The sequence below is a fragment of the Salvelinus alpinus genome, chromosome 5 (assembly GCF_045679555.1).
Source record: "Salvelinus alpinus chromosome 5, SLU_Salpinus.1, whole genome shotgun sequence".
In the NCBI taxonomy this organism is placed as follows: domain Eukaryota; kingdom Metazoa; phylum Chordata; class Actinopteri; order Salmoniformes; family Salmonidae; genus Salvelinus; species Salvelinus alpinus.
This window is the reverse complement of record NC_092090.1, coordinates 38,623,159-38,635,482: the sequence shown is the minus strand read 5'-3', so window position 1 is coordinate 38,635,482 and position 12,324 is coordinate 38,623,159. Positions and strand designations below refer to the sequence as shown.

The following is a 12,324-nucleotide window of genomic DNA, read 5'->3' as shown; positions in this document are numbered from 1 at the left end:
TTGTTGTCCTTAAGCCATTTTGCCACAACTTTGGAAGTATGCTTGGTGTCATTGTCCATTTGGAAGATGCATTTGCGACCAAGCTTTAACTTCCTGACTGATGTCTTGAGATGTTGCTTCAATATATCCACATCATTTTCCTCCCTCATGATGCCATCTATTTTGTGAAGTACACCAATCCCTCCTGCAGCAAAGCACCCCACAACATGATGCTGCCACCCCCGTGATTCACAGTTCTATTTTTTCCCCATCAGACCAGAGGACATTTCTCCAAAAAGTACGATCTTTGTCCCCATGTGCAGTTGCAAACCGTAGTCTGGCTTTTTTATGGCGGTTTTGGAGCAGTGGCTTCTTCCTTGCGGAGTGGCCTTTCAGGTTATGTCAATATAGGACTTGTTTTACTATGGATATAGATACTTTGTACCGGTTTCCTCCAGCATCTTCACAAGGTCCTTTGCTGTTGTTCTGGGATTGATTTGCACTTTTCGCACCAAAGTCCATTCCTCTCTAGGAGACAGAAAACGTCTCCTTCCTGAGCGGTATGACGACTGCATGGTCCCATGGTGTTGATACTTGCATACTATTGTTTGTAAAGATGAACGTGGTACCTTCAGGCGTTTGGAAATTGCTCCCAAGGATGAACCAGACTTGTGGAGGTCTACAATTTCTTTTCTGGAGGTCTTGGCTGATTTCTTTTGATTTTCCCATGATGTCAAGCAAAGAGGCACTGAGTTTGAAGGTAGGCCTTGAAATACATCCACAGGTACACCTCCAATTGACTCAAATGATGTCAATTAGCCATTCAGAAGCTTCCTAAGCCATGACATCATTTTCTGGGATTTTCCAAGTAGTTTAAAAGGCACAGTCAACTTAGTGTATGTAAACTTCTGACCCGCTGGAATTGTGATACAGTGAATTATAAGTGAAATAATCTGTCTGTAAACAATTGTTGGAAAAATGACTTGTGTCATGCACAAAGTAGATGTCCTAACCGACTTGCCAAAACTATAGTTTGTGAACTAGAAATTTGAGGAGTGGTTGAAAAACCAGTTTTAATGACTCCAATATAAGTGTATGTAAAATTCCGACTTCAAATGTATATTCAAATGTTTAAGATGAGCGCATCGGTCCTCGGACCCCAAAACGATCCAAATGTAGCATGCGTCGGTCAAAAAAAACTGATTTGAATGTTACAAATCAATGGTTCACACATTTCTTTTGCTCATATTACATTCTTTCGACCTTCTGAAAATACCTCATATTTTGTGACAACTGATGAGTCCTCTCTTTCAGAGTTGAAGTGCATGTAACTGCGTTGACAGTCAAAGATCTACAAGTTTGCATGCGTGCCGGACAACCCCAGGCAATATCAGTAGCCTAGTCAAACTGCGCACTGTGCCCAGTTTCGTGTCCTGACCAATGCGAGGAAGGCGGCCTGTTCCCGATCTTGCATGGTACCTTCAACATTCGTATGCTAAAATGGCTTGCGTGATATTAGTTGAGTGACAACCTACGTAATTTGCTAGGTTATTGTTATCTATGCATTGTTGAAAATTGTGTTTTACCAGAATAAAAGTAAGCTACCGGAGACAACATCTGGCTATACCTGCTTAACTTGGTTTACAATCGATTTTATTTTGATTGTGCAGGTTCACCATCAGCAAAAGTTTTTCATAGTTTTTCTTTAAACAATCAGTGTATATGGTCTTTCTTAGATATAAAATTATCAACTTTACCCTGTATAACGAGCAATCACTTTTGTGAGGCACACTGCATGGCCGAAGCGCTTGCCCATAAGGGCACTCGGGGCGGCACCCCACTTGTGATGGGCAATAAAAATAAAGTATATAAAAACAAATATGGATTATGTTTTATGTTTTAAATGCTCTATGTGTACATGTTCCTGTTTAAAAAAAATATTATTCAAAACAAGCTGTTCAGTTACTGACTACTCTGCCCCTCAATGACTGCCAGCTCTGCGTTCAAGGTCAAGCGAACATTGCTTCGATTGTTTTGCTATGAGGGAGAACTGCCCCAATGAAAAGTTAACATATTTAATTATTTTACGATAGCTAAATGATCCACTGCATAACTAATAAACTTAGAATTTTTATAATTTGATACAATATTGAATATGGCCTTTATTACTATTGCCCATAAAACGTTGAATAAGACATTCATAAACGGCAAAAATGACAGTCAATAAGTGTATCATAAGGAATAAGGTTGACGTGTTTGTCCTATAGTTTTTTTGTTTTTGGGACACATACTTTACCCCTTATTCTTGTTGGCACAAAACTACTTCCATTCATTTGTATGGGTTAACTTCAGACAAGTCTTGTGACACTTGTGGGGTTTGTAGAGCAAAACGGAGAACACCATTGTGTTTGTGAGTCTCCCCTTTCGTCATATTTTCGGGATGTCTCATGATCTGACAAACTGATTTCAGGCAACATTCACACTGAGCTAAAGGGTAGAACTGCCACTTTCAAGGAGCAGACTCTAACCGGGAAGCTTTTAAGAAATCCCGCTCTGCCCACCGATGAACCATCAAACAGGCAAAGTGTCAATAGGGGACTAGGATCGAATCGTACTACACCGGCTCTGACGCTCATCGGATGTGGCAGGGCTTGCAAACTATTACAGACTACAAAAAGGGAGGCAGAGCCGAGAGCAGCCCAGTGACACGAGTCTACCAGATGTGCTAAATAACTTCTATGCTCACGTCGAGGCAAGCAACACTGAAACATGCATGAGAGCATCAGCTGTTCCGGATGACGGTGTGATCTCGCTCTCCGCAGCCGATGTGAGTAAGACATTTAAACAGGTCAACATTCACAAGTCTGCAGGACCAGACGGATTACCAGGACGTGTGCTCTGAGCATGTGCTGACCAACTGGCAAGGGTCTTCACTGACATTTTCAACTTCTCCCTGTCCGAGTCTGTAATACCAACATGTTTCAAACAGACCACCATAGTGTTCTTGGCCACAGGGACTAAGGTAACCTGCCTAAATGACTACCGACCCGTAGCACTCACATCTGTAGCCATGAAATGCTATGAAAGGGTGGTCATAGCTCACATCAACACCATTATCCCAGAAACCCTAGACCCACTCCAATTTGCATACCGCACCAACAGATCCACAGATGATGCAATCTCTATTGCACTCCACACTGTCCTTTCACACCTGAACAAAAGGATCACCTATCCGAGAATGCTATTTATTGACAAGAGCTCAGCATTCAACACCATAGTGCCATCAAAGCGCATCACTAAGCTAAGGACCCTGAGACTAAACACCTCCCTCTGCTACTGGATCCTGGACTTCCTGACGGGCCGCCCCCCAGGTCGTAAGGTAACAAAACAACTGCAACACTGATCCTCAACACAGGGGCCCCTCAGGGATACGTGCTCAGTCCCCTCCTGCACTCCCTGTTCACTCATGGATGCACAGCCAGGCACGACTCCAACACCATCATTAAGTTTGCTGATGACACAACAGTGGTAGGCCTGATCACCGACAACAATGAGACTGACCTCCCTATAGAGGCTGAGACCTGACCGTGTGGTGCAAGGACAACCTCTCCCTCAACGTGATCAAGACAAAGGAGATGATTGCAGACTACAGGAAAAGGAGGACCGAGCACGCCCCTATTCTCATCGACGGGGCTGTAGTAGAGCAGGTTGAGAGCTTCAAGTTCCTTGGCGTCCACATCACCAACAAACTAACATGGTCCAGGCACACCAAGACAGCCGTGAACAGAGCACGACAAAACCTATTCCCCCTCAGGGAGACTGAAAAGATTTGGCGTGGGGCCGATTTCAAGTTTTCATAATCGGAAATCGGTATTTTTGGACACCGATTTTTTTTGGAATGCCTTTATTTAACTAGGCAAGTCAGTTAAGAACACATTCTTATTTTCAATGACGGCCTAGGAACGGTGGGTTAACTGCCTTGTTCAGGGGCATTGTTCAGGGGCAGTATGACAGATTATTACCTTGTCAGCTCGGGCATTCAATCTTGCAAACTTACAGTTAACTAGTCCAACGCTCTAACCACCTGCTTTACATTGCACTCCACAAGGAGCCTGCCTGTTACGCAAATGCAGTAAGAAGCCAAGGAAAGTTGCTAGCTAGCATTAAACTTATCTTATAAAAAACAATCAATCATAATCACTAGTTAACTACACATGGTTGATGATATTACTAGTTTATCTAGCGTGTCATGCGTTGCATATAATCGATGCGGTGCGCATTCGCGAAAAAGGACTGTCGTTGCTCCAACGTGTACCTAACCATAAACATCAATGCCTTTAAAATCAATACACAAGTATATATTTTTAAACCTGCATATTTAGTTAATATTGCCTGCTGCTAACATGAATTTCTTTTAACTAGGGAAATGGTGTCACTTTTCTTGCAACAGAGTCAGGGTATATGCACCAGTTTGGGCCGCCTGGCTCGTTGCGAACTGTGTGAAGACTATTTCTTCCTAACAAAGACAGCCAACTTCGCCAAACGGGGATGATTTAACAAAAGCGCATTTGTGAAAAAAGCACAATCGTTGCACGATTGTACCTAACCATAAACATCGATGCCTTTCTTAAAATCAATACACAGAAGTATATATTTTTAAACCTGCATATTTAGCTAAAATAAATCCAGGTTAGCAGGCAATATTAACCAGGTGAAATTGTGTCACTTCTCTTGCGTTCATTGCACGCAGAGTCAGGCTATATGCAACAGTTTGGGCCGCCTGGCTCCTTGCGAACTAATTTGACAGAATTTTACGTAATTATGACATAACATTGAAGGTTGTGCAATGTAATAGGAATATTTAGACGTATGGATGCCACCCATTAGATAAAATATGGAACGGTTCCGTATTTCACTGAAAGAAACGTCTTGTTTGAGATGATAGTTTCCGGATTCGACCATATTAATGACCTACGGCTCCTATTTCTGTGTGTTATGTTATAATTAAGTCTAAGTCATATAAAAATTGAGGGAAGAACTGAAAAAGTGTGTGCAAGCAAGGAGGCCTACAAACCTGACTCAGTTACACCAGCTCTGTCAGGAGGAATGGGCCAAAATTCACCCAACTTATTCTGGGAAGATACCCGAAACATTTGACCCAAGTGAAACAATTTAAAAGGTAATGCTACCAAATACTAATTGAGTGTATGTAAACTTCTGACCCACTGGGAATGTGATGAAAGAAATAAAAGCTGAAATAAATCATTCCCTCTACTATTATTCTGACATCTCACATTCTTAAAATAAATTGATGACCTTAACTGACATAAAACAGGGAATTGTTACTAGGATTATATTTCAGGAATAATGAAAAACTGAGTTTAAATGTATTTGGCTAATGTGTATGTAAACTCCTGACTTCAACTGTAGGTATTTTCTCAAAACTGCATTGTTGGTTAAGGGCATGTAAGTAAGCATTTCACTGTAAGGTCTACTACACCTGTTGTATTCGGCGCATGTGACAAATAAAATTTGTATTTGAACCATCTCACACCCCGGGTATTCAGCCAATTAGCAGCCACCGCTGCAGTAAACACTTCCAACTGGTCAAAACCATTCAATTTTGAGATTGGGTGGAATCTAAAGGTGTGCTATATATTCATTGGGTATGTCATAGCAAATGTGTTAATGATAAATATTGATACATTATTAGCTCACACTTAATCTGCAAGAATGACAAGTTAAATAGTGGCCGATGGTGATTTCAAAGTGGGGAGACAAAAAACAGAAGCTACCCACCCCACCTAATCTGATAGTGAGATGCCTAGTCTCCCTTATGGCTCAGCTCCGGTGTCTACATAGCACATACACCATAGACATATATAATTTACACACACACACACACACACACACGAGAGAGAGGTCAGCTCAGACAGATGCAGCTCATGAGGTCCATCAGCAGCAGATTTGAATTTAGAATGGAAAATTAATGCGTTTATCGTATTGGAGACCATGTACACTACATGACCAAAAGTATGTGGACACCTGCTGGTCAAACATCTCATTCCAATATCATGGGCATGAATATGGAGTTGGTCCCCCCTATGCTGCTTTAACAGCCTCCACTCTTCTGGGAAGGCTTTCCACTAGATGTTGGAATATTGCTGTGGGTACCTGCTTCCATTCAGCCACAAGAGCATTAGTGATGTTGGGCAATTAGGGCTTGCTCGCAGTTGCCATTCCAATTCAGCACAATGGTGTTTGATAGGGTTGAGGTCAGAGCTCTGTGCAGGCCAGTCAAATTCTTCCATACCGATTGACAAACCACTTCTGTATGGACTTCGCCTTGTGCACAGGGGAATTGTCATGCTGAAACAGGAAAGGGCCTTCCCCAAACTGCTGCCACAAAGTTGGAGGCACAGAATCGTCTAGAATGTAATTGTATGCAGTAGCGTTAAGATTTCCTTTCACTGGAACTAAGGGGGCTTTTCCGAACCTGTTCTGTGAGCTTGTGTGGCCTACCACTTGGCGGCTGAGCCGTTGTTGCTTCTAGACATTTCCACTTCACAATATCAGCAGTTCACAGTTGACTGGGGCAGCTTTAGCAGGGCAGAAATTTGATAAACTTGACTTGTTGGAAAGGTGGCATCCTATGACAGTGCCACATTGAAAGTCACTGAGCTCTTCAGTAAGGCCATTCTACTGACAATGTTTGTCTATGGAGATTGCATGGCGGTGTGCTTTATTTTATACAACTGTCAGCAACAGGTGTGGCTGAAATAGCCGAAACCACTCATTTGAAAGGGTGTCCACATACAGTGGGGAGAACAAGTATTTGATACACTGCCGATTTTGCAGGTTTTCCTACTTACAAAGCATGTAGAGGTCTGTAATTTTTATCATAGGTACACTTTAACTGTGAGAGACGGAATCTAAAACAAAAATCCAGAAAATCACATTGTATGATTTTTAAGTAATTAATTTGCATTTTATTGCATGACATAAGTATTTGATCACCTACCAACCAGTAAGAATTCCGGCTCTCACAGACCTGTTAGTTTTTCTTTAAGAAGCCCTCCTGTTCTCCACTCATTACCTGTATTAACTGCAACTGTTTGAACTCGTTACCTGTATAAAAGACACCTGTCCACACACTCAATCAAACAGACTCCAACCTCTCCACAATGGCCAAGACCAGAGAGCTGTGTAAGGACATCAGGGATAAAATTGTAGACCTACACAAGGCTGGGATGGGCTACAGGACAATAGGCAAGCAGCTTGGTGAGAAGGCAACAACTGTTGGTGCAATTATTAGAAAATGGAAGAAGTTCAAGATGACGGTCAATCACCCTCGGTCTGGGGCTCCATGCAAGATCTCACCTCGTGGGGCATCAATGATCATGAGGAAGGTGAGGGATCAGCCCAGAACTACACGGCAGGACCTGGTCAATGACCGGAAGAGAGCTGGGACCACAGTCTCAAAGAAAACCATTAGTAACACACTACGCCGTCATGGATTAAAATCCTGCAGCGCACGCAAGGTCCCCCTGCTCAAGCCAGCGCATGTCCAGGCCCGTCTGAAGTTTGCCAATGACCATCTGGATGATCCAGAGGAGGAATGGGAGAAGGTCATGTGGTCTGATGAGACAAAAATAGAGCTTTTTGGTCTAAACTCCACTCGCCGTGTTTGGAGGAAGAAGAAGGATGAGTACAACCCCAAGAACACCATCCCAACCGTGAAGCATGGAGGTGGAAACATCATTCTTTGGGGATGCTTTTCTGCAAAGGGGACAGGACGACTCTACCGTATTGAGGGGAGGATGGATGGGGCCATGTATCGCGAGATCTTGGCCAACAACCTCCTTCCCTCAGTAAGAGCATTGAAGATGGGTCGTGGCTGGGTCTTCCAGCATGACAACGACTCGAAACAGACAGCCAGGGCAACTAAGGAGTGCCTCCGTAAGAAGCATCTCAAGGTCCTGGAGTGGCCTAGCCAGTCTCCAGACCTGAACCCAATAGAAAATCTTTGGAGGGAGCTGAAAGTCCGTATTGCCCAGCGACAGCCCCGAAACCTGAAAGATCTGGAGAAGGTCTGTATGGAGGAGTGGGCCAAAATCCCTGCTGCAGTGTGTGCAAACCTGGTCAAGAACTACAGGAAACGTATGATCTCTGTAATTGCAAACAAAGGTTTCTGTACCAAATATTAAGTTCTGCTTTTCTGATGTATCAAATACTTATGTCATGCAATAAAATGCAAATTAATTACTTAAAAATCATACAATGTGATTTTCTGGATTTTTGTTTTAGATTCCGACTCTCACAGTAGAAGTGTACCTATGATAAAAATGACAGACCTCTACGTGCTTTGTAAGTAGGAAAACCTGCAAAATCGGCAGTGTATCAAATACTTGTTCTCCCCACTGTACGTATCTAGATATTTTTGTATACATTGTGTATCGACTCGTCTTGAAAGGGAAAGATGCACATCCCTAATAATTATGGATATGTGATGTATTCATTGTGATGTATCCTGAATAGGTACACAAAAAAAGTATAAAAATGCAATATCCTCCTTTGCATGTTTGGTTATTATTTTACACATTGGCAATTATTCTAATATGCTCCCCCCAAACAAGACCACATTTGGTTGATACAGACAAGACCCAATCTGAACCAATCAAGTTTGGACATCATAGTAGAGCACAGTAGAGTTCAGTACATTATACTGTACTCTAGTGTGCTTTACTCTACAGTGCTGTATTGTGCTGATATAGACTCAACTTTTCTTTACTGTACTGCAATGTGCTGTCTAAACTTGTGAAACAGATATCTAAAATTCAACTACTTTTCAATGGCCATGCATGTCTGGTGCTCAGTGGTTGAGGACGCTGGTTACAGTAAATGGAAACAGAGGGGGCTCATAGGTAGGTGTCAGTAAGAGCTGGGAGAGATGACATTAACTGGAGAGAGAGAGGTCGTCCAGACTTTTCACAATTATGAGCTGAACATGACAGTATGCCAGTGGAAGGAAGGATAGTAGCAGGTGAACCAACTGTGGTATCATTTCCCATTTTATCCAATGCAATTGCAGTCATTATGTTATTGCTTTTTCTGTCATTATGTTACAGATTTTGTTACAGAATTACACATTTTAAACATGTGTGCGTTTTTTGAAACAGAAAGACAAGTCACTAGGCAATATTTCTTAAACTTACAGAAGGCAAATAAGTTCAGCAATATTAAATATTAAATGTTGCTATTAGTTGGAAAGGGTCTTAACTTCAACAATATTGTGTTTTAATGTTATTCTAATAGCTTTTAAGACTTTTTTTGGCAGACGTCCGAGTTAGAGGAGGGTTTGGCCAGGGTAGGCCGTCATTGTGAATAAAATTTGTTTTTAACTGACTTACCTAGTTAAATAAAAATAAAACATGTCTTCTAAGACCCCTTTGTTTGACCAGAAATCAAAGCCTTTGCTTTTTCCTAAATTTAAGATAGAAAATAGCTGGAAGAATGTATATGCCCCTTCATTTGACATCACATTAGATGTGCTCCTATAAACTTCACTTGTTGGTGCTCATGGGTCCTTTAACATGGAAATGGCCATTACAAAATCTGCATCTTCCATGGTATTTCAAAATACTACTACATTAGTTGTCATCTCATAAAGGCAGTTCCAACCCTGTAATAAAAAAGCAGCAAAACAATTCTTTCCATGTTTAAAATGTATTTGCCCTATTCCATAACAATGTCTGATGTTGACCATAAAACATCAAGTCAATGTATTGATGATGGAACTTATGCCCATCAAAATAGGGAAGTGATATCCCACGTATGGATCCATGTCATCCAGATCCTTATTCCTTTACACTGGCCTTACAGCAGATTACTGTGCTGAGAATCAACAAATATACTGTAGCGTATTTTCTGATATTATTAACATACGCCTAGGTGCTGACATTTTGCAATTTATGACTAGGCTAAGGTTACATGTTACCTAAGTGGTTCTATATTTTGCATATGTCCATTAAAAAAGTGCCAGTCATGACTTTCCCAATGTTGTAATTTCCACAGAGAGCCGTCCATGTGCTTCAGTTCCTGATATGTCACTATATATAATCTAAAACTATTTACACAATATTGAAACCAAGACAAATCACAAGTCGGTTCTGAATGATTGTGCACCAGATAATGCGGTGGTATAAGTTAGACCATGAACATTAAGTCTGATTATGATAAACATCTGTCAACAACTGTTCAAACGCAAAAAGCAAACCACATCTATTAGCATATTATGGATCCTTATGATACTTCATAATTCATGTAGGGAGTTTCTATATGAAACCAACGGATAAGGCAACAGGTGAAACGTGCATAAAAGTAAAATCACCATATTATTCAGTGTGCAAATTGAGCATTTAATTCTGGAAGTTGACTGGGGTATGAGTGCAACAATATTTACCTACAGATCTGTGAAGAGATTCATGTTGAACGTAGCCGAATAATATTTGTCAGGTTTGTACTGATACAACATGCAGGTCATTGATTATGTATCAAGATATGGTAAGGTGCAGGGCAGGCTGTGCTATTATTACCATAGCCATTTATACCGTCATGGATTTGAAATACATGTCGAGACATGCAAAAAAAACAATGGTGGTTTTCAACCCAGTTAGTGCAGGCGTGCTCCCGTAAACTAACCTCGTTATAACGCGGGCAAGCGTACTAGCTACATACTATTCTGTTTTCCCGAAATTACGCAAATTGACTAGAGTGCGTGCACTAATGAGGATACCGAAACCATGCACAATGCACACGTCCAGGCCATATATACACACCTCAGTGGGTCCAGCTAACTAACCGCGGGGTTGTTAATATTCACCCATTTTGACCCTTTAGTCGAGACCCGTCCACCACCACAAAAAGGTAGCGATAGCTTGCTGCTAATGGCATGAATGTGTCCGACATGCCGCACGCGCTATTCCATAACAAAAATGTGCGAACAATTGATATACAATAACTTATAGTAACCAATATTAGCTCTTGGTATTAAGAAATTAACAAAAAACTGTATAAAAAAAGTCATATTGTCAACGCCAATCACAAATGTTGACATGTATGTTTACGTTGATGAAAATGAGGGCGAAGGAGGCAACACTCAGTAGCTGCTGGTTAGTAATGAGCTGGCTAATTAAATATCTGGGCTAGCTAGCTAGAGGTAGCCACACTATAATGGCAAAACATGTGGAGCTGGCTGAATTAATGTAAGTTAACTAAGCTATCTGGCTAGCAATCAAAGTAGCACAATGCTAGCTAATGGTCGTCCTTACCAGATGGAATTCTTTATTTTGAGCTGCAACGCACTGGCCTCAGTCCCTTGCAGTCCAGGAACTAGGGATGGTAAAGTGCTTATTCCAGAGCCCAGCTTCGGGAGCTGATCATGTTGTTGTTGATCCTCAGTCATCACGATGAGATTCAGGATGGGAGGAAAGGGATCTTTAACATGCAGGCCTCAACTTGGACCTCGAGATAGCAGTTATTTTCCTACTGTACATTACCGACCCACCCGTTCTCATTTGCGATATACGTGGCCTCAGTTCCAGGATAGAAACGGTGCCGGGAAAACATGGTTAGACGGTTAATTTCGAACACCATGCACAGACAAGTAAAAAAATAATAATCACAAGTAGAGAGGAATACAAAATGCACGCTTTCCCCAGGATTCCGTCGCAGCCTTGGGGCGACCCATGCGTTTGCAAACACTCGTGGTGGAAGTGTTTGTGATGCTGATTTTGTGATGCTGACTAGTATTCTGCCAGCAGGACGAACGATGACGTCACATTGAAACCTTCTAAATAAAAGCCCGCATTTCAAAATGTTGCAATGTGGATAACTCATTCAAAAGATATTTACTTTTAACAATTTTTTGGGTCTCTACTAATATGTATCCCATGTACAGTCTATTACAGTATATTGCATTGGGGCCTATGTAGGGGAGGAGTGAAAAGCCTGTAGCAGGCCGTGTAACACAGTCCCTCTCCAAAACTACACCCTACTGAGTATTTCCCACGCCACTTTAGCTGAGACAGGTATAAAAGTTCTCTCTACAAGCCAATAAGTATCCCCCGTGTATTGAGCTGCAGTGAAAGGACTGGGTGGAGTAAGGAGTCACCAGTACTCTGAAACAAGAGACCCATTTAAGTTTGCAGACTATCTATTGAATAATTCCAATAACAAATATTTGTATTTTATTAAAAGTGCATTTATTTAAATATAGCCTACAGAATATGTTTCAACATACCAGTATTTGTGTAAATATTCAAAAGAAATGCTGGTATGAATACA

The 12,324-nt window shown here is 41.5% G+C and overlaps 1 protein-coding gene across 4 annotated transcripts in view; it reads right to left on the bottom strand.

Moving 5' to 3' along the window:
* LOC139576142 (DNA-binding protein RFX7-like) overlaps positions 1–11,770 on the bottom strand; it is a 51,333-nt gene extending 39,563 nt beyond the window's left edge. For all 4 annotated transcript variants that reach the window (XM_071401870.1, XM_071401872.1, XM_071401871.1 and 1 more), the window contains exon 1: positions 11,310–11,770. In XM_071401870.1, the coding sequence (XP_071257971.1) occupies positions 11,310–11,443 (134 nt within the window). In that variant the 5' untranslated portion in view covers positions 11,444–11,770. The remainder of the gene's footprint in view (positions 1–11,309) is intronic.
* Between the last annotated feature and the right edge of the window lie 554 nt (positions 11,771–12,324).